Source organism: Bufo bufo, chromosome 6, assembly GCF_905171765.1.
Source record: "Bufo bufo chromosome 6, aBufBuf1.1, whole genome shotgun sequence".
Lineage (NCBI taxonomy): Eukaryota > Metazoa > Chordata > Amphibia > Anura > Bufonidae > Bufo > Bufo bufo.
Genome location: NC_053394.1, coordinates 329708070 through 329730768, shown reverse-complemented (window position 1 = coordinate 329730768; position 22699 = coordinate 329708070). Strand labels below are relative to the sequence as shown.

The following is a 22699-nucleotide window of genomic DNA, read 5'->3' as shown; positions in this document are numbered from 1 at the left end:
TAAAAGTAGCCTAATACAGCCTTTAGGAAAAGGGACATGTGCACATTTATATATCCCTTTAAGATAGATTTGAAAAAAATGTGCCATGCTCCACCAGCTTCACTCAGCTCTTTTTGGGTATGCTGTCACGCTCTAGTGTGGGAGGGAAACCCCACACCGAACATAGGAGGGAAAGGGGAAAGGAAATAAGGCCTGAAAACTAGGGAAGGAAGATGGACACCTCCTAGTGAAAATCCTAATCAAAGCCCTGACTGACTACCAGTATGAACAGACCCCAGAGGTAGGTGAGTTCATACACAGGAATACCTAAAGTCCTATCTAACCCTGGTACTAATGACAGGAATGAGACAACCTGTTCCTTCAAAAGGAAGGATGAATGGGAGTCTCCCTAAGGCCTAATGCCATAGAACAAAGAAATGCAACACACAGAAAAGCCAAAATACGAAGGGAAAGGTAACACTTAACTTAAGAAGCTATGGCAGCACCATGTACTCAGCCAAGATCCAAACACCAGCTATTCTCAGGTCCAACTGAAGCTATAAACCGCACAGCATTGTGGGAGAAACAACTATAAATAGGCAAAGGTAAATGACCACAATAGGAACACCTGGAGGTTAAGAGTGTGGCCAGTACCAGAAACAACACAGACGCCTATTGATCCACAAGGTAAACATGTCAAATGAAACCACGTGTTGTCAGACTCAAAGATCTCCTGCCACTCACTGTCGCGGGGACGTCCATATGTCTCAGTACGTCCGTGACAGATGCATGGTTGACCCAATATAGACAAACAGTGACAGAAGCTGTATTAACGTGTGATGTGAGGTTTCGGGGAAAAAAGACTTAACAAGACTAAGGTGCATGAAGGGTTTACTAAATAATTTTAAAAGATATATATAGAAAGATATAGTATGATAAGTAACAGTCACCGCAAGTCATGAAACAGATGCGCTGGCTCCAATCAACCAGCGACCAACATGGCACTAGGGTGGCCAGAGGTCCGGTTTTAGGCCAGACAGTTTGGCTTTTAAACTCAATGTCCTCCGTCCGGCGCAGGGCCTCGTTGGACGCAAGGATGTACTTTTGAACAGCTCACTCTTAGACAGCAGCACCGTGCTGTCCGAACGAACATAGATTTAGACAAGTGAAAATTCCACACTAGTTATGTAGAGGCCGGCGCCTCCACATAACTTAGGTGTCACAGGTAATGGGGAGGGGAAAACACCAAATACACACAACAACAATCTAGGCCTCTAAAACTAAGGAAGAGGGATGGTTACCTCCTAGTAATCCCTAGGCCTTTCCCTAACTCCTGCTAGCATGAGCAGATCCTGAAGGTGGAAATACCCATACGCCGGATACCTAAAGCCCTGCTCAAACTGACAAGCCCTAGAATAGAGAGCGTGATGTAGCAGGCTGGTTTTAAATCTGTAGAGAAACAGATGGGCGCACCATAGGGTAATTCTGTGGGTGTATAATGGTGAACAAAAAGAATTGGCAAGGCTCACCTTGTGTGGTTGTGCAGATATAGGCACAACACTATTGTAGGTATTTTCAAACAAGCCTGGTCGTCTGGATATGGCGGTCTGCAGCCTCGGGACCACAAGGGTTCTTCAAAAGGAGAAGCCTGGAGCCCCCAAGAAGATAGTAGTGCAAGAAAACAAAACACGTCCCATGGCGCAAATTACCGTCTACCAGTCACCAGGGTCAAGAAGGAATCTTTTAATGCAGCAATACAACGCGTTTCGGGGAATGACTCCACTTCATCAGGTACAAAGGAGCTGCACAAGTGTAACAGCACAAAGCTACACACATTTATACATACAAACATACCGCCTTAAGGAGGTCACAAGGTCAGAAGGGAGGAGTTTTGGATATTGTCTAGATGAACAATGACACATATAATGTGCATATTGGCAGGTTCTCATAATAGACCGCCGATGTGCACATTCCAACCACATCTATGCTGTATGAAGCAGAAAAACGCACTAATAACAGTCCATTTAAAAAGATCTCAAATGGCTACGCCCATATAGGGCTGACCTTAAGGAGTATGCAATTTAAAGTGCATCACAAAGGTCCTGATCATGCAGATAAATGATGTGATCCTATTGAGGGTTCAGGACCTGCATCACATGAGCGGATCCTAGTCACGTGAGGACTGTTACCTAGTTACAGGAATGCTTCAATGATAAGAAGGCCGTCTTCTATAAGGAAGCTGGCCTGCATCATTCGGCCCGACGTCATGTGACCCGTATCACATGAGTAGATTCCGGTCATGTGAGGGCCGTTACCTGGTTACAGGGAAGCTTCATTCGGCCCAACATCATGTGACCCGTATCACATTAGTAGATTCCGGTCACGTGAGGACCGTTGCCTGGTTGCAGGGACGCTTCAAGGGTGAGGGGGCCGTCTGCCACAGAGAGGCTAACTTGCGTCTCCCAGCCTAACATCGCGTGATAATAATAAGATCACGTTAGGGCCGCTGCTATGTGACAGAGGGCGCTCTCACCTGATTACCGCTACAATACAGCAGAAATATTTACAAAATACAAGAGCGGTACTCAGGTATATAGTAAAAGAAAAAGAAGAAGGATCATATATATTATATTATATATATGATCCTTCTTCTTTTTCTTTTACTATATACCTGAGTACCGCTCTTGTATTTTGTAAATACATCTCTCATTTCCAAGTTCCAGAGGCATATAGTTCATATTCATCCCCTCCCCCCCTCCATTCCCCCCCAACCCTTCCTTTTTCTGTCACAGAAATTGAGTCCCCAGAGGCAGGCAGGCCAGGCCATTGCTACACCTACCGGATGACACGCTGCTGATTTGGGAGGCACAGTCTTCTTCTGAGGGCGGCAGACAGAGAGAGGATGCTGCCTCGCCGCCGCAGCGCTACACAGAAAGTCACGCCCCCCCCCTATACCACATGACCTGACTGGAGCTGTGTGGAGCCGGCCGCCGGGGCTGCACACAGGGCGCGCACTGACAGAGGCTAGCTGCAGAGTCCTGACTTTTGGGGCGGCCGCCCGAGAGGAGGGAGGGGAGCGGGCGCCCGGCACACAGAAGAGCCGCATTAAAGTGTGTAAAGAGCCGCATGTGGCTCGCGAGCCGCGGCTTGCCGACCACTGATCTAGGTGATACATGCTATATCAATGGAGGCTCAACCACTCAGACCTTCACCGACCGTTAGCACCGGGTCCTGGGTTACCCCCAGCTGCAAGACTGCGGCTACGAGGAGTTTGAATGGAGTTTTGGTCAAACGTGGACCTTTCAAAGCCTATGCCACTGGATTACAGCGTTCAGCAGTTCCCACCAGTGCCACAGACTATGTAGGAGATTTAGCAAAACTGGTGCAAAGTAGGGACAAGTGAACTTCTGTTTTCAAGTTTGGCTTACAAGGTCTGGGTTATCTAAGAATCCCATTATGGATTCTGCTACCACCGACCATAGCAACCAATCAGATTCCAACTTTCATTTTTCAGAGCTCCCTTGGAAAATGAAAGCCAGAACCTGATTGGCTGCTATTAAGCAGTTTTCCTTTAGCACCATTCTTACTAAATCAATCTTGAAAAATACATGCTTGACCACTGCTCCATTCAAACTCCCCTAGGCAACGGTTTTGCTGCTTTGTGGAACAAGGCCCCCCTCCATTCTGGCAATTGGAGGGGTTTTAACCGTCTGGAATACCCCTTTATGTGAGAAACCTCTGTAAGTAATCACTTTTGCTTTCCATACCAATAAGCTAAACATAGAAAGTAGTAAAGTATATAGTCATTTTATTCGGCGATGTACAGAGGGCTTGGCCTCAAGCCTATGACCTCTCACCCCATGAACTGTATTTTTCACAAAGGAAAGGACATTCACGTCCTAAAGTAACTCAGACTAGGCACTGCCAGCACGAAGCGCATGCGCAGCTTACCTAGACCTGTCAGTGTCAACAAAACTGCGTTGCACGCCTCGCTCTGGAAAATGGAAGCACCGCCTTGTTCCTGGATGAACGTCAATGAAAGCAAGAAACTTTATTGGACGGCTGGCAACGTTCACCAGCTTGTAGCCAATGGCCTTTGAGTTCAGTTCGTGTCACGTGACCGGAGCGGCAATCCAGCCATCTTGCGGCGGCTGTAGATGATCCGCCCTGCGGGTTGCGGAAGCGGTGACCCAGCTGGGCCTGCTGCTGCTTTATTGAGAGGAAACGCGCCGCTAATGCAAAACTGGAGCTGTAACAAGCACTGGGCACGGTAAGAGACGGAATCCCAGCGGAAACGGAATTTCTCCCTGGTCCTTCCTTAAGCGCTGACTTACCTGGAAGTGCGTTATGGTGTTGTATGGCTCGTAAAGGGTTAAAATGGCTCGTACTGGACCTGTGAGGGAATTCCCTGCAGTAGGACTGGGTGCTGAGGACCCTGCTATAGCAGCGGCCACCTATGGGTGACTAGACTTTGGTGCTGAGCCCCTGTTTTGTCCTTAGTGACAAAATGTGTGCTAAAGTTAAAGGGTTTCCCCGGCTGGACGGCCCCTCCTGATAGGACCCTGTTCCCTGCCGATCAGGGGATTGTCACAGGTCAGAGCGCTGAAACCTCCGTCTATAGGGGCAATATAGCCTGACATGCCGCCCATACCGGGGAACCGAGGGGATCCTGAGTGGGGGGACCCCTCCGTCACTTTACGACGATGGTGTAATATATCAAGATTAGTAGTGCCTGCCCTGCTGTCCCCCGTCGCTCCTCTGGTCCTCTGTGGGTGTCAATCACTGCTGCAGCCTATGATTGGCTGCAGAGGTCACATGGTGTGCTGACATATAATCGCTGGGGATCGGGGAAGTGTTGGCGCTTTTCAAGCACATGGAATTATCTTCCACTGTAGATCCCACTGTTACGGGGATGATATTTGTAAAGACGTCACATGACTGCAGCAGCCAATCCCAGCGTGGCGTGATGTTATTACGGAATATTTCTTGTAGTCAAAATTGTAACACTTCAAGGGGTATTCCTATCTCATATATCCAGAGGGTATACCTTTTAAATGTCTGCCAGACCCCACATCTTTCTCCAGAATGGGGGCCCCCTATACCCTCGTTTCCCTGGACAGATCAGTGGAAAGATTCTGTAGCTCCGTTCCTCTAGTCCCCACCGCTTCTGCCCTCTGCTCCCAGGAGAGGGTGGGTGGCAGAGGTTTCCCATTCTGAGATGGTATCCACAAGGGACGGCAGGATCGGCCGCCCTAGTGTCTGACCGTCTTATAGGCAACTGATGGTAAAACGAAAGCCTCTTTGTAATTATGGTGAAAGTCATTGGTTGCTTACAGCTGATCCATCGCTTTCAAGAATTGTCATCTCTAAGCCAAAAAACGATATTGTGAAACCATCACTGCAACTTCTGAAGAGTGTCCGGGGCGGATACATTGTAGCAGTAATAATTATATTTAGTTCTTTAAAGGGGTTCTCCGAGAATCAAGAAAATGAAAATATGTAAATTATTACTTTATTATAAAAATTTTCCTAAATACCTTTCATTAGTTACAATGCCTCATTTTGTCTAGGGAGCAATGATTAGGAGAAATAAAATAGCCGCTGTCCTATTAGTACACACAAAACCTGTCCTAATCACACAGGAAGACAGGTTACTTCACCACACTGAGCTAAAGAGCTGCCTCATCCTTCTCTCTGCTCTACCGGTCAGGGATTATGATCCTGAATATAGCTTAAAGGGAACCTGTCACCTGGAAAAGACAATTTACACTAATCACAGTACCTTAAAGTATCTCTCATAGTGTGCCCAAAGATGTATTCATATCTTCTTTCTGCGTTGTGCTGTCTCATAAAATCGACTTATAACACAGTGTTTGGCACCTTTTTGAAGTCGTGCTGAAGTCACGGGGGCAGCGGCCTTCTTGACTCCACCGTCGGATAAGCCCGCCCCTATGCCGCTCCTCCGCATATTGATGGACAGTTTTCCCTGTAGCCGCGACCGCGCTCTTCTCGCGCATGCGCCGTGCGCGTCCTGCCGCAGCGTGATCCCGGCTACGGCTCCCTCCCTGGCATCTGCATGTTCACTGCGCCTGCGCTGCAGTGCAAGCAGACAGTGATTGCGCTCACGCCGCAGGGGAGAAGCGATGAGCGCGCTGTATAGGAACGGCGCAGGCGCAGTGAACAAGAAGATGCCAGAGAGGGAGGGAGCCGTAGCCGGGATCGCGCTGCGGCAGGATGCGCACGGCGCATGCGCGAGAAGAGCGCGGTCACGGCTACAGGGAAAACTGTCCATCAATATGCGGAGGGCTTATCCGACGGTTGAGTCAAGGAGGCCGCTGCCCCCGTGACTTCAGCACGAATTCAAAAAGGTGCCAAAAACAGTTTTATAAGTCGATTTTATGAGACAGCACAACGCAGAAAGAAGATATGAATACATCTTTGGGCACACTATGAGAGATACTTTAAGGTACTGTGATTAGTGTAAATTGTCTTTTCCATGTGACAGGTTCCCTTTAATATGATATTTAGCTGAATCTTTATGGGACTGGAGTCCATGAGGAGACTGCATACAAGTGCTGCTGCTGATCAGCCACATCTGCTCATGAACTCAATTTCAACAGAGATTCAGCTAAAGTTCTTATCATCTGTATTCAGGATTAGTGTTGAGCGAACTTCTGTTTTAAGTTCGGCGTCTAAAGTTCGGATTCCGGTTAGCGGAGAATCCCGATATGGATTCCGAATTCCGTTGTGGTCCGTGGTAGCGGAATCAATAATGGACGATTAAACTGTCACCATGTCTGCAGACATAGTGACAGCGCTGAGACCCCGGCGGTTACACACAGCCAGTGATCTCAGCTAACTGGCCCGGAACCAATGAGGGCGGTCCCGGGCCGGCTACTGTACAGACTAGCCAATCGCATGATCCCAATGCCGGCTGAAAGGTTCTGATCCCCAGATATAGATAGATATTATATATATATATATATATATATATATATATATATATATATAATATATACACACACTGCTCAAAAAAATAAAGGGAACACTTAAACAACACAATGTTACTCCAAGTCAATCACACTTCTGTGAAATCAAACTGTCCACTTAGGAAGTAACACTGAGTGACAATCAATTTCACATGCTGTTGTGCAAATTGGATAGACAACAGGTAGAAATGATAGGCAATTAGCAAGACACCCCCAATAAAGGAGTGGTTCTGCAGGTGGTGAACACAGACCACTTCTCAGTTCCTATGCTTCCTGGCTGATGTTTTGGTCACTTTTGAATGCTGGCGGTGCTTTCACTCTAGTGGTAGCGTGAGACGGAGTCTACAACCCACACAAGTGGCTCAGGTAGTGCAGCTTATCCAGGATGGCACATCAATGCGAGCTGTGGCAAGAAGGTTTGCTGTGTCTGTCAGCGTAGTGTCCAGAGCATGGAGGCGCTACCAGGAGACAGGCCAGTACATCAGGAGACGTGGAGGAGGCCGTAGGAGGGCAACAACCCAGCAGCAGGACCGCTACCTCCGCCTTTGTGCAAGGAGGAACAGGAGGAGCACTGCCAGAGCCCTGCAAAATGACCTCCAGCAGGCCACCAATGTGCATGTGTCTGCTCAAACGGTCAGAAACAGACTCCATGAGGGTGATATGAGGGCCCGACGTCCACAGGTGGGGGTTGTGCTTACAGCCCAACACCGTGCAGGACGTTTGGCATTTGCCAGAGAACACCAAGATTGGCAAATTCGCCACTGGCGCCCTGTGCTCTTCACAGATGAAAGCAGGTTCACACTGAGCACATGTGACAGACGTGACAGAGTCTGGAGACGCCGTGGAGAACGTTCTGCTGCCTGCAACATCCTCCAGCATGACCGGTTTGGCATTGGGTCAGTAATGGTGTGGGGTGGCATTTCTTTGGAGGGCCGCACAGCCCTCCATGTGCTCGCCAGAGGTAGCCTGACTGCCATTAGGTACCGAGATGAGATCCTCAGACCCCTTGTGAGACCATATGCTGGTGCGGTTGGCCCTGGGTTCCTCCTAATGCAAGACAATGCTAGACCTCATGTGGCTGAAGTGTGTCAGCAGTTCCTGCAAGACGTTGGCATTGATGCTATGGACTGGCCCGCCCGTTCCCCAGTCCTGAATCCAATTGAGCACATCTGGGACATCATGTCTCGCTCTATCCACCAACGTCACGTTGCACCACAGACAGTCCAGGAGTTGGCAGATGCTTTAGTCCAGGTCTGGGAGGAGATCCCTCAGGAGACCGTCCGCCACCTCATCAGGAGCATGCACAGGCGTTGTAGGGAGGTCATACAGGCACGTGGAGGCCACACACACTACTGAGCCTCATTTTGACTTGTTTTAAGGACATTACATCAAAGTTGGATCAGCCTGTAGTGTGTTTTTCCACTTTAATTTTGAGGGTGACTCCAAATCCAGACCTCCAGGGGTTAAGAAATTTGATTTCCAGTTTTTAATTTTTGTGTGATTTTGTTGTCAGCACATTCAATTATGTAAAGAACAAAGTATTTCAGAAAAATATTTAATTAATTCAGATCTAGGATGTGTTATTTTTGTGTTCCCTTTATTTTTTTGAGCAGTGTATATAACACTGGACAAAAATATAAACGCAGCACTTTCGGTTTTGCTCCCATTTTGTATGAGCTGAACTCAAAGATCTGAAACATTTTCTACATACACAAAAGACCCATTCAAAATGCCATCAATAAAATGCCCCTGTGTTCGTTGTCCATAACATACGCCTCCCATACCATAACCCCACCGCCACCATGGGCCACTCGATCCACAACGTTGACATCAGTAAACCGCTCACCCACACGACGCCACACACGCTGTCTGCCATCTACCCTTTTTTTTTTTATGCTTTTATTGTGTAAAACCAAAATAAAAATAGACATATTGGGTATCGCTGCATCCGTAACGACCTCCTCTATAAAAAATATCACATGATCTACCCTCTATGGTGAAGGCTGTGAAAAAAAAAAGTGCCACAACAGCCATTTTTGGGGTCTACTTGCCCAATAAAGTGCAATATTGAATGATCAAAAAATATTATGTACACAAAATTGAGACCAATGAAAATGTAAACTCTTCCTGCAAAAAATAAGCCCCTTCACATGACAATGACAAAAAAATAATAAAATGTCTTTCAGAAAATGGAGACACAATAACATGATTTTATTTTTTATTTTTTTCAAAAAAGCTTTATTATGTCATATTTGGTATTGTAGCGTCCGTAAAAACCTGCTATATAAAAATAGCGCATGGTCTAACCTGTCAGATGAACATTGTAAAAAATTCAATCTGTGCCAGAACAGCAATTTTTGGTAACCTGCCTAACAAAAAACATACCGTAATATAGAGCTATTAAAAATCATATGTAACCCAGAATAGTATCAATAAAACGGTCACCCTATCCCGTAGTTTCCAAAATGCGGTCACTTTTTGGGAGCTTCTACTGTAGGGTGCATCAGGGGCGCTTCAAATGGGACATGGCATCTAAAAACAGTTCAGCAAAATCTGCTTTCCAAAAACCATACGGTGCTCCTTTTCTTCTACGCCCTGCCATGTGCCCTTACAGCAGTTTACAACCACATATGGGGTGTTTCTGTAAATCGCAGAATCAGGGTAATACATTTTGAGTTTTGTTCGACTGTTAACCCTTGATGTGTTACAGGAAAATATGGATTACAATGGAAAATCTGCCAAAAAAGTGAAATTTAGAAATGTCTTCTCCATTTTCCTTTAATTCTTGTGAAATAAATAAAGGGTTAACAAAAAAAAATTATATCTACAAAATTATGCCATCATAAAGTAGACATATGGGAAATGTAAGTATTTTGTGAGGTATCACTATCTGCCTTAAAAGCAGAGAAATTCAAATTTAGAAAATTTACAAATTTTGAAAAATGTTCTGGAAATTTAGGATTTTTTTAAAAATTATAAATAAAGGTAATTTATATTGACTCAAATTTACTACTTTCATGAAGTACAATCTCAGAATGGCTTGGATAAGTAAGTGTTCCAAAGTTATTACCACATAAAGTAACAAATGTCAGATTTCCAAAATTTGACCTGGCCCTTAAGGTGAAAAATGTCTATGTCCTGAAGGGGTTAATTCCCAGAGAACCCCTTTAAAGGGCAGATTTGTACCTAGGACACTGACCTAGTGCATGTGCTCTTGGCAGCTGAAGACATCTGTGTTGGTCCCATGTTCATATGTGCTGGCGGTGCAAATGAGCCTCTAGGAGCAACGGGGGCGTTACCTTTCCTTCTTTCTTTCTTTCCTTCTTTCTTTCCTTCTTTCTTTCTTTCTTTCCTTCTTTCTTTCTTTCCTTCTTTCTTTCTTTCCTTCTTTCTTTCTTTCCTTCTTTCTTTCTTTCTTTCTTTCTTTCTTTCCATGAATATACTTACCTGGTCCCCACACCACCACTGCAGCTTCTCCACGTGCGCTGGGGGCCAGGTAAGTGGAATCCGTGTGAGGGGCCCGGGTGTATGGGGGGCATTTAATAGTCTTGGATAACCCCTTTAATGGTTTGAACTGATTTGTGCGGGACCCAGTGTAAAGATGGAGTAGAAACGAGGAGAGATGGGTTAACCGGGCTGCAGAATTGAGGATGGATTGGGGGGGGCACAAGAGAATTTAATGGGTGGCCATAGAGGACGATGTTGCAGTAGTTTAGGCAGGAGATGATGAGGGCATGCACTAGAACTTTAGTTGACTCTAGGTTGAGGAAAGATGGTGGTGAGCAGCCTGGTAAAAACGGTCCATGTGGCCGCTAACCTTACCCAGACCTACCATAGCTTGTCGGACCAGAACTGACAGCGTCGCAGTGAGAACCAGTGGTCTGCTCTCCTGTACTCAGATGATGGTGTGAGACCCTCAGTCGAGTAGGTACTCACAGCACCATAAATCACTATGAGGCTGTTACACTTTGGGTGCAGAGTGTTGGTGGTCCAGCTCTAATTTTTCTCCCTACATAAGGAAAATGTCTTCAGCTACATTCCGAATTGGGGAACCCTGTATTGGTCAGCTAATTTTGGAGCTTTCCTATAGGGGTACAACCACACGGCATGTTCGTGTGGCGCTTGTGACATGGCTATGTTGTCTAAGAGGGTTGATTTATGCTGACAGGTGGTCTTTAAATGAAAAAAATATCCAACTGGACAATCCCTTTAAGGATCAGCTGCAACGACAAACTTCCTCAGTAATGTGATAGTTGGCCTTGGATGAGTGTCTGCCTCTCATACCTGACACTATTCATCCCTCAGTAATCAGGTGATTTAGGATTTCCTGGGTTTTTCAGTGATTTGGGAAGTTGGGGTTCACTGCTTTAGGTCTCATGAACACGGCCGTGCCAGTTTTGTGGCCTGCATTCACTTGAATGGATCCGCAATCCAGGTCATGCGGTGCGGAATGGAAGCACAACGGAGTGCTTCTGTGGGTTTTCTCTCCGTACCTCCTCTTCACTAAAGAGGTGTGCATGCACTACTTTTTTGCAGTGCGGACCCCATTCAAGTGATGGGCACCACACGGTGCCCGTGCATTGCAGACCTCAATTTGCTGTCCGCAGCTCGTTCAAGACCGTCATATGGCCGTGTGCACGAGGCCTTAATGCTGTGAAATCCAGAATTAATTTCACAGTGGCAGCTCCGTCCACAACAACATGGACGGCGCTGTGTAGTTTTGACACTAGAGCTACTGCAGAAGAGTTGATGGGTGGAGGTGCAGCGTAGGCCGTCAATATAAAAGTACCAGAAACCCCCTCTAAAGGACTGTGTCTGTTAGGAATGGTCGCTGTGAGTTGTCTCATTCTGGGGCATTAGTAATATAATATTCAGTCAGATCCAGAATCGGCGAAGTTAGTACAGGCCAGACCTTTCCTGAGATTTACTGGTATGAGGCGGGAGAGAAATTCTTTAGGGTTCGGCTGCTGACGTCCTGGAGCTGTTGGGTTGACATTTGTGGCTATGCCCTCTGCTTCGGCTTTGCATTGTATATTCCTTCATGAAGCTGAGGGGCTTCAGTCCTCCAGGTATCGGAGGGATTTTCGTTCAGTTGAATGGCCGGCTTGTGATATTGATTGGGCAGACACCCCTCAGCCGTAGTGTTCTCAGTCATGTGTGAGCTATTGGCACTAATCATTTATACAGCCTTGGAAATTGGCAGGATTCTGCAGTCTCTTACAGTAGGACGACTATTCACCGAGTAGCAGCGTTGATGTTAAAGGGAACCTGTCACCTGGTTTGGGTCCTTTAAGCCACCAAAATGTCACAAACGCAGCTGGAGTTCAGGATCCCAAACCTGCCCATAGCAAACCCATCCATCCTAGCAAAAAGTAAATAAAATTTCAGATTACCGGGAGAAGAGTCCAGGACTCTTTTCCAGCAGCATCACGCGCTTGTGATGAATCCCAGGATGGTACATCTCGCTGCACAGCGCGTGTGCCCAGTGAAATCCATTTACTTTTTTTGGGGTTAGATGAGTTTAAAAGTTTGGGACCCTAAACTGCATAATAGCATGCAAGGGGACATCCTCTGCGTCTGGAGGAAAGAAGGTTTCTACACAAACATAGAAGAGGATTCTTTATGGTAAGAGCAGTGAGACTATGGAACTCTCTGCCTGAGGCCTCATGCACACGGCCGTGCCGTCTTTTGCGGTCCGCAAACCGCGGAGCCGCAAAAAAATGGAAGCCGCCCATGTTGCCTTCTGCAATTTGCGGAACGGACGCCGGCAATGTAAATGCCTATTCTTGTCTGCAAAGCGCGGACAGGAATAGGACATGTTATATATTTTTAACGGGGCCGATGAACAGAGCCACGGACGCGGACAGCACGCTGAGTGCTGTCCGCATCTTTTGCGGCCCCTTTGAAGTGAATGGGTCCGCATCCAAGCCGCCAAAACAACAGCCGTGTGCATGAGGCCTGAGAAGGTGGTGATGGTGAGCTCACTAAAAGAGTTCAAGAGGGGCCTGGATGTATTTCTGGAGTGTAATAATATTACAGGCTATAGCTACTAGAGAGGGGTCGTTGATCCAGGGAGTTATTCTGATTGCCTGATTGGAGTCGGGAAGGAATTTTTCCCCCTAAAATGAGGAAAATTTGGCTTCTACCTTTTTTTTTTTTTTTTTTTTTTTTTTTTTTTTTTTGCCTTCCTCTGGATCAATTGCAGGTTAACAGGATAGATGTCTTTTTTCAACCTTATAAACTATGGGGCACGTTTATGAAGACCAGCGTTTTAGACATCGGTCTTAAAAAAGCCCCTGTGCTGGCGATGGATCCGCCGAAGTTATGTAGAGGAGCCGGCCAGCGACAGTTCTGAATGTAATATAGCTTCCTCGCTGTCATAAAACAGGCATAGAAAATGATGAATGAGACGGGCCTGCCAGTCCATCCCCTTCCACTCCCACTATTGTAGACCTGGCTTGAGCAGGGAGAAGTCGCAGATGGCGGTGCAATGGTTAGTCAGCGTATTTCAGTATAATAAATGACCCCCTATGTTACTATGCTGACAGCATAGTGGCCCCAAACCTGTGGACAGGTTCCCTATTAGGCTGCGTTCACACGGGCGAGATTTCCGCGCGGGTGCAATGCGGTAGGTGAACGCATTGCACCCGCACTGAATCTGGACCCATTCATTTCTATGGGGCTGTTCAGATGAGCGATGATTTTCACGCATCACTTATGCGTTGCGTGAAAATCGCAGCATGCTCTATATTCTGCGTTTTTCACGCAACGCAGGCCCCATAGAAGTGAATGGGGTTGCGTGAAAATCGCATGCATTCGCAAGCAAGTGCGGATGCGGTGCGATTTTCACGCACGGTTGCTAGGTGACAGTCTATACACTGTAATATTTTCCCTTATAACATGGTTATAAGGGAAAATAATAGCATTCTGAATACAGAATGCATAGTAGGTGATCAGTTGAGGGTTAAAAAATAAAAAAAATTAACTCACCTCCTCCTCTTGTTCGCGTAGTTCTCCCGGTCTTTAGTTCTTTAAAAAGATGAACTATGGGCTAAAGGACCTTTGGTGACGTCAGATCACATGCTCCAATCACATGGTACATCACCGCGGTCCAAAGGTCCTTTAGCCCATAGTTCATCTTTTTAAAGAACTAAAGACCGGGAGAACTACACGAACAAGAGGAGGAGGTGAGTTAATTTTTTTTATTTTTTAACCCTCAACTGATCACCTACTATGCATTCTGTATTCAGAATGCTATTATTTTCCCTTATAACCATGTTATAAGGGAAAATAATAACATCTACACAACACCGAACCCTAACCTGAACTTCAGTGAAGAAGTTCGGGTCTGGGTACCACAGTCGGATTTTTATCACGCGCGTGCAAAACACATTGCACACGCGCGATAAAAACTGAACATCGGAACACAATCGCAGTCAAAACTGACTGCAATTGCGTTCCTACTCGCGCGGGTTTGCCGCAACACACCGGGACGCATCCGGAACTAATCCGGACACGCTCGTGTGAACCCAGCCTTAGACTTAGTTTTATGTAATGGATGGGCAGCTTCTGGACTAGTCTTCATTATTGTTAGTGGTTTCCCATGTGTGAACTGGTCTTGAGGACATTGACCTCTGTGTGTTTCATCTCCTCCCAGCACCAGTCTATCCTTCAGCTCTTCTGGGTTGAATATACAATGCTCCATTCTTATGAAGATCCGCCTATTAAATACTTCTGCTCCCCATGGATTTCATATTTTCTTAGAACTTTGACTTGTTGTTCCTCTTGTTCTTCCTGGAAATGTATATTTAAATTGACAGCTGGGTGTTACCATTCCATCCGCATTATGACGCGGTCAGAAGTCACTGCAAAGTGTCAGATGGGGTAGGGACTCGCCCACAGATGGGAACACCCCCAGTTTATTCATACTTTTCCAGGGGAATAGTAAGTGCTTATGCACATGACCCATAGCCTGTTTTGCTGTCCGCAAATTGCTGATTTTCAAAACTGATACCGGTATACCGCATTTAACGGAACATCCTGACCTCCTTAGAACAGTCCTATCCTTGTCTGTAAAACGGACTAGACTAGGACATGTTTTCTTTTTTTGCGGGGCCGAGGAACGGACATACGGATGCGGACATCTTTTGCTGTCTCATTGAAGTGAATGGATCCACATCCGACCCACACAAAATGAGGATTAGATGCGAAAAAAATGTAGTTTGTGTGCGTTATCCCTAACACAGAGTTATAAGAAAAATGTTCTCAGTAATTGTTATTTTTAGCAGGCGTTCAGGTAGGATGCTGGAGAGGTCCTCTCCATAGCTGGACATTTGTGTGGTAATGCCATGCAGAGTTCTCCTATCTTGTGTGCTAGTGTTGAGTGAACTTGTGTTTTCAAGTCCGGCGTACAAGGTTCGGGTTATCTAATAATTCCATTATGGATTCCACTACCCTGGACCCAAGGGAGCCCCAAAAGTGAAGGCGAGGACACAGTGCATGCACCCTGTGGGTGTTCTGAAAACAGCTGAGTGAGCGTGCTTGGCTGTTTCCGGAAGTCCCATAGTGGCGTATGGAACATGCACTGCCATCTCACCAGAAATAGCTGAGCCAGCGCTTGGCTATCTTCAGAAACCCCATAATGGTGAATGGAAGGTTGCCTTGCTCACACGATGCACTCTTCTTCACTTCGGGGGCCTATTCTGGAGATAGGAGTGGCAGAAGTGGGCCCCACGCCTATCTGGTATGCCTTTTATAGTCTATTGGAAGCCACAGTACAGATGTCCACAGGGCCTTACTTTTTGACATCTTCTGCAGGATATACTCGGCGGTTTGTATGTATGCGGTAATTGGATTTACTCTGTCTTGATGAAATGTTATTTTTCTCCTCTTGCAGGCAGTGGGACTAGAGACGCCATCACCATGTACTCGGAGTGGCGGACGCTGCACCTTGTTATAAAGAATGACCAGGGTCACACCAGTGTACTGCACAGCTATCCGGACAATGTGGGCCGAGACGTTGCAAACGCTGTGGTCCGTCCACTGGGACAGGCACTCAATGCCCCCTCCACTGCTGGATGTGAGAGCATACTGAAAACCGACAAGCAGGTAATAATCCCCCCTCATATGTATTGGAAGTGCTGGGTGTAGTGATGGAGGAGGGGTGCGAATAATAACTTTTCATTTCTGCCGGGTATTCTACATAGCAGTGCTTCTGTCACAAAGTCTTCCGAATGATCTGGAAATCATCCACCCAAATGTTGTGTTTCTACATTCCAGGTGAAATGGACCATGGAGGTGATCTGTTATGGCCTGACGCTACCACTAGAGGGGGACACTGTGAAATACTGCGTGGACGTGTACACCGACTGGGTCATGGCCCTGGTTTCTCCTAAAGATACCATTCCCCAGCCTGTAGTCAGGGAACCGAACAAGTACATCCAGATCATTCTCAAGCACCTGCAGAATGTCTTTGTACCCAGGTGAGGACACGTCATCCAACCAACGTCCCCAGAGACCGCTGATGAGAATTTCAGCATCCTATTAGTGTAGTTGTAAACCTTCCAACGTGAAGGCTATACGTGTAGCATATGTAAAGCTGCACAAGGGAAGCCTGGAGGTGCTGTACAGTATGTATTATTATTATTACGCAGATATGTATGTTAGACATAGACAACGTGGACTGAACGGAGTGTAATCCTAACTTCTGTCAGAGGACCTGTCACCTCTCCTCTTTAAGGCTACGTCTACACGACGACATTTGTCGCGCGACAGGGCACAACTACACTGCAACATTTGTAGCGCAACATTTGTAGCGCAACATTTGTAGCGCAACATTTGTAGCGCAACATTTGTAGCGCAACATTTGTAGCGCAACATTTGTAGCGCAACATTTGTAGCGCAACATTTGTAGCGCAACATTTGTAGCGCAACATTTGTTTGCACTAATGTCGCACGACAACTTTTATAATGGCAGTCTATGGTGTCGCACTGCAACATACTGCGACGCAGCAGTCGCAGAAAAATCCATCTCGAATGTTGCAGTGCATGTTGCAGTGCGACACCATAGACTGCCATTATAAAAATTGTCGTGCGACATTAGTGCAACAAAATGTTGCGTGACAAATGTCGTTGTGAAGACGTAGCCTAAGGCTACTTTCACACTCGCGTTTTGTGCGGATCCGTCACGGACGAATCCGTTCAGGTAATACAACCGTCTGCATCCGTTGAGAACGGATCTGCTTGTATTATCTTTAACATAGCCAGGACGGATCAGTTTTCTATTGTGCCAGATTGCGTCAGTGAAAAAACGGACTGGCTCCGTTTCATCAGACGGACACCAAAACGCTGCATTTTGGTGTCCGTCTCCAAAGCAGAATGGAGACTGAACTAATGCCTTCTGAGCGGATCCTGTTCCATTCAGAATGCAAACTGATCCGTTTTGGACCGTTTGTGAGAGCCCTGAATGGATCTCACAAACGGAAAGCCAAAACACGAGTGTGAAAGCAGACTAACAGCAAATGTAGATGAGAGGTTTTCAGCACAGCGTCCCTTGTACTAGAGAGGCTTGTGTAAAACAATGAAGGAGACCGCACATTGATAGACTGTCTGCTCCTGCAGGCAGGAATTCCTGTCTGTTCTTGGGCAAGTACATTTCCACTTCATGAGATCAGAAGACTCTGTGCTTTGAAGAGATTAAATATTTTTAGATTTTTGTTCAAAAAAAAAAAAAAAAGCCCCCACAAGATTGAAAGAAAACCCTGTGGTAGATCTTGCAGACTGGCACATGTACCCTATAGTATCTCTGTAGGTCAGCCTTATGACCTCTCTTAGGTCTGATCTAGTACACTTATCACGCTTTGTTCTGCCCCACGTTAGGACACATACCACCTCGCCTATTTTTTATTTATTTTTTTCAGATACATTTAGTTCCAAAAGCTACATCTGAAAACTTGAATGTGGAAACCCAGCCGTAATGATGAACCATGGGTGACCTGCAGGTTCTGTGTTGTGGCAGCCCAATTAGGAGGGAGGAAGTGACCGTAAGCCCCATGACGCACACGGCACAGATTAGATTAATCAGAATAGATGATTAATTGGGTCTTTGTATGAGATGCACACCATATTGTAATACGGATCATTTGATGATACATTTACTACTTGCAGAGATTGGTCAGGTGCTCACCAAAAAATGGCTCCTGATGAAGTGGACTTTACCAGGTATATCTCCCACTTTGACACTGTTGCCATCAGACCCAGCATAGTCCTCTTGCCTGGCGCTGTCATTCAAGAACAGGGAGAGGAAGCAGGGGAGAAAGGGTGAACAGAGTGGCTTGGGTCCGCCCTCGGTGCACTTAGCTGCTCATGTGCATATGAATTATAAGTACTTTTACTCCAGATAGAAGGAACGGATTGCTAAGTGACATTCAGTTGGGCTGTGCCCTGTTTTATCTGTGAATTTCCTAGTGACAGACGCCCTATAATTTAGATATACCCTGATAAAAATCACTTGTGTACATTATAGGATCCTTGTTTTAGAGTTAGGCTAGGGCGACACTATGTCACGGATGGTGTACAGGAAACAAGACAATGCAATATATTCAATGACTCACTGGATCCACAACTAATGAACAAAAGGGAGACCCCTGCATGAGACCTGCCACTCTCCCTGACTGCTCAGCCTATGCGAACACCCCAAAGGTGGATGGGCGCATATCCACGTACCTCGGCTATCTAATACCTGAAGACCCTACAATAGTGAGGGGACACGACCACCGGCTCCCTACACTAGACACGGAGGGAGTCAGGGTCTCCTGAAATCCAGCAGACAGAAAATCACAAATAAAAGAAACAGCACTTATCTTGCAGAGGACTGGAAAGTAGGAACAGCATGCACACACACTCCAGGAAGTTGTATAAGCCGCACACTACTGCATTATGGGGAGGAACTTAAAGGGAAGCAATCAGTCCAACAGCATGACAGCTGAGATAGACTAACGAGATGAGGAACTGAAACCAAAACAAAGAAACTCAAGGAGGAGGATCTGGAAGGCTCCTGTCAGAGCCTCTCAGCTGTCTGGTTGTGACACACTAGTCGCGGCTAGGATTGCAGAGTAGTGGTGATCCCATAGAAATGAATGGAATCACTGCGGCATTCACTAGAAATCCAGCCGTTTTGGATCTTTTGTGACTGCCGCGGCGATCCCACCAGTGTCACCGTGTAGCTCTAGCCTTATACCAGCGCTGTGGCTTCTTTATTCTCAGAATTGGTAGGGGTCACAGAGGCCAGACGCCCACGATAATAAAATAAATGGATATCCTAGTGATAAGATGAGAATACTCCTTTAACCTCTGTGCATCACTTCACCTTGACTGCAGATTTTGTGCTCTTCGTCTACTTTCACACTGGCGTTTTGGCTTTCTGTTTGTAAGATCCGTTCAGGGCTCTCACAAGCGGTCCAAAACGGATCCGTTTTGCCCTAATGCATTCTGAAAGGAAAAGGATCCGCTCAGAATGCATTTGGCTCAGTTTCGTCAAATCTGGCACAATAGAAAACTGATCCGTCTCCCATTGACTTTCAATGGAGTTCATGACGGATCCGTCTTGGCTATGTTACAGATAATACAAATGGATCCGTTCATGACGAATGCATTGTCATATATCTTCTATATAAAAAGAATCTTCATATAAAAGAAAGGCTCAAAAAAATATGTATATAAAAAAAATAATAATAATTATATGATCCTTCTGGCGGACATAAACGCCTCTAAGTTCTTTTATCTAGTCTTAATTTGATTTGTGCAAGCAGTAAAACAAAGGGACAATTGTATATGCAAAATATATATATTGTTTATTATAAAACAAAGAATATAAAATCAATACAATTGCAAAACAAATGATGAAGTTACAAAATAATACCAAAAATGTACCACACAGTGGTGCTAACACACCCCTATCTCACCAGCACAGTATGATTTAGTGATTTATGACAACCAGTGTCATACTTTTAACAAACAGACTCATATACCATGAGAAACTTAGGATCTTCTGTTTATCAAACAGGCTATAACAATAAAACACGGATTATACAGGAAAATAAATAACTGTTATCTCTTGACTCTGTTTTCCTATGACCAATCAAAAATATATGATAAAATATTCAGCTCGGCAATCAGACTATGAAAAATAACTTTCCAAGGGTTTTAGTCCTCTTTTCAAATAATGTCTTCCATTAACAATATGCATCTTTGCTAAGAGAATAATCAGCATTATGGAGGCTAACACTATATATTCCCACAGTATGGGAACTCTTGGCTATATACCGAGAGAAATATCTTATTAACATCACGAGCAGTAAACACAAATATATGTTACCGGGTTAAAGGTAGACAGAGTTCAGATGGGACCAGTTCTCAAGAAGTTTCCTAGTAATCCAAAAAATAATCCAAGTTTCTTCTGGTAAAGTTTTTCTTTTTGAGTTTCTTTTGGTCTTGATTGGATGGATGGATGGATCTCTGGATCTATCTTGCTGCTCCGCACACGAGTAATTATTTCCCCCCCCCCCCCCCCCCCCCCCTTATCTAAGAATCATCCCCTTTTAGATTAGGGATTTCCAATCAGGTAAGGTGGGTGTATTCGCATGCTAATAATACAATGATGTCATATTAACTCCTAACATGTTATCAAACAAATTATAAAATAATATAATATTGTCAGTCTGTCTCCAGATGGCACTGTGGTACTGCAGATGAACATCACAACTTTAAACATTAAAACTAAATATCTAATAATACGTTCACATGACCTTCTTAACCTTTTTAATATACATAATTGAGGAAGGTCTTTTCATGACACTTTTAATTACCTATATCCTGGACTTGTTGGAGCCACTGTCTTCTCCTATCTTTTTGAAATATGTTAACTTGATAAAAAATTTATATGACGGCCTTGATATTTGGCATCAGAACTTGTATATTTCACTTATCTACATCCCTGAATAACTATTGTTTTGAAATAACTTTTAACTCTTCTCAGAAATCCAATTAACAGAAACTTACTTCAGTGACTCTGTATCTCCTACAATACATTCTAAAGGATATAAATACATGGTGTGTGTGTGTGTGTGTGTGTGTGTATATATATATATATATATATATATATATATATATATATATATATATATATATATATATATATATATATATATATATATATATATATATATATATATATATTCTCTCTCTCTCAATACATTGTTAGACATAGACAACACATATGAATTATTGGTTAAAATATGTTGTAAACTAAATATACCATACAGAGAGAGATAGATAGATAATAAATTAATAAATATATATATATATATATATATATATATATATATATAATATATTGAACCTCATACAGCAGGTGCGCCTCAAGGATATGAATTCTTATCCCGTCATGGCTTATCCATGAAACAACCTTATTCCCTTCAGACAGACATGTCTGAGGAAGCTGGTGTACTCCCCATAGATAAACCCATATCCTTAGCAATAACTTTTAAATACAATGTCCGTTCATGTTCACAATTATTTTTATATAAACTGAACTTGCCATGAACTCATCTTTGCTTCCTCAGCCATATAATATAACTTTGGTTCAGGCTGATTTTATTCTTAAATTCAATGAGCATTCATTTTGGCTATAATATCATTAGATAATAGAAAATGCATAACAGCCTGCGGTTGTATTATTGTAACGGATCCGTTTTTGCAGATCCATGACGAATCCCACCAAAATGCGAGTGTAAAAGTAGCCTTATGTATATGTTAATGTCTCTGAGTACTTTATCACAGACTCTCAGACTTGCTGGATCGGTGTGTGTAAGAAAATTGATACAGAAATGTGAGGGAATGTTGGATTACTGGGAAGGGGCTTGTTGGATTTCATCAGTCACATGCTATGTGGAAGATGGAAAACCTGAGTCTTTACTAGCCGCCTGGTAAAGCAAAATAGTTTGGAATAGGATTACTGCGTGCAGATCCTGGCGCCCTGTGCATTATCCTGTATAATGTAAACTGTTAGAGCCCTGAGGGATTATTGGGAAATGTACATTAAAGCACACGTGGAGCATCTGAGTTGCTCCCAGCTAAAGTACCGAACTTATTTTCTATACATTTCTCCGCTCTGTAGTTGAGAAAGGTGCTTAGGCAGGGTGCTGGATCTCCATAAAGAAACCAGCCCTGATTGGAGACTTCCTGGAAATGCAGACTTATTGGCAATGCTCCATGGGGAAAAACAATACTGTGCACCATCTAGCCACATGTTAAGGGTCTTAGTGTACATTTTTATCAAACTTAGTTTACCATTTTTGATAGGTTCCCCCCTTGGCAACTGCTGCCGCCAGAGCACAGAACCTGCACAATCATTGCCAGGCTTGGCCCCCATGGCTCCATAAGTGTAGGGTTCCTGCATGGATAAATTCGAACCCACGCTGCCCCAACCCCTCCCCCAGCACACACACTTTAAATAAAATAAAATAAATAGCAGAAACCAGCCATTAAACAAACAAAATGCAAGTAATTTGTGTACTGGTGTCCACTGGCAAACATTTATGTAAGAGCGGCAGTCTCATCTCCACTTTTCCCAATTTGAACACAAGTGTACCATGGAGGGGGGTCCCACCAGACAGAGCGGATACCAGCTAACAGTCGCTCTGTAAGACTCAGTCTGCCTATGTATTTCACAG

The 22699-nt window shown here is 44.8% G+C and overlaps 1 protein-coding gene across 11 annotated transcripts in view; it reads left to right on the top strand.

The window, feature by feature from the left end:
- Positions 1 to 4110: 4110 nt before the first annotated feature.
- The window catches only part of RALGAPB (Ral GTPase activating protein non-catalytic subunit beta), a 95290-nt gene continuing 76701 nt past the window's right edge, over positions 4111 to 22699 (top strand). For all 11 annotated transcript variants that reach the window (XM_040438216.1, XM_040438214.1, XM_040438212.1 and 8 more), the window contains exons 1-3: positions 4111 to 4249; positions 15865 to 16076; positions 16248 to 16450. In XM_040438216.1, the coding sequence (XP_040294150.1) occupies positions 15891 to 16076; positions 16248 to 16450 (389 nt within the window). In that variant the 5' untranslated portion in view covers positions 4111 to 4249; positions 15865 to 15890. The remainder of the gene's footprint in view (positions 4250 to 15864; positions 16077 to 16247; positions 16451 to 22699) is intronic.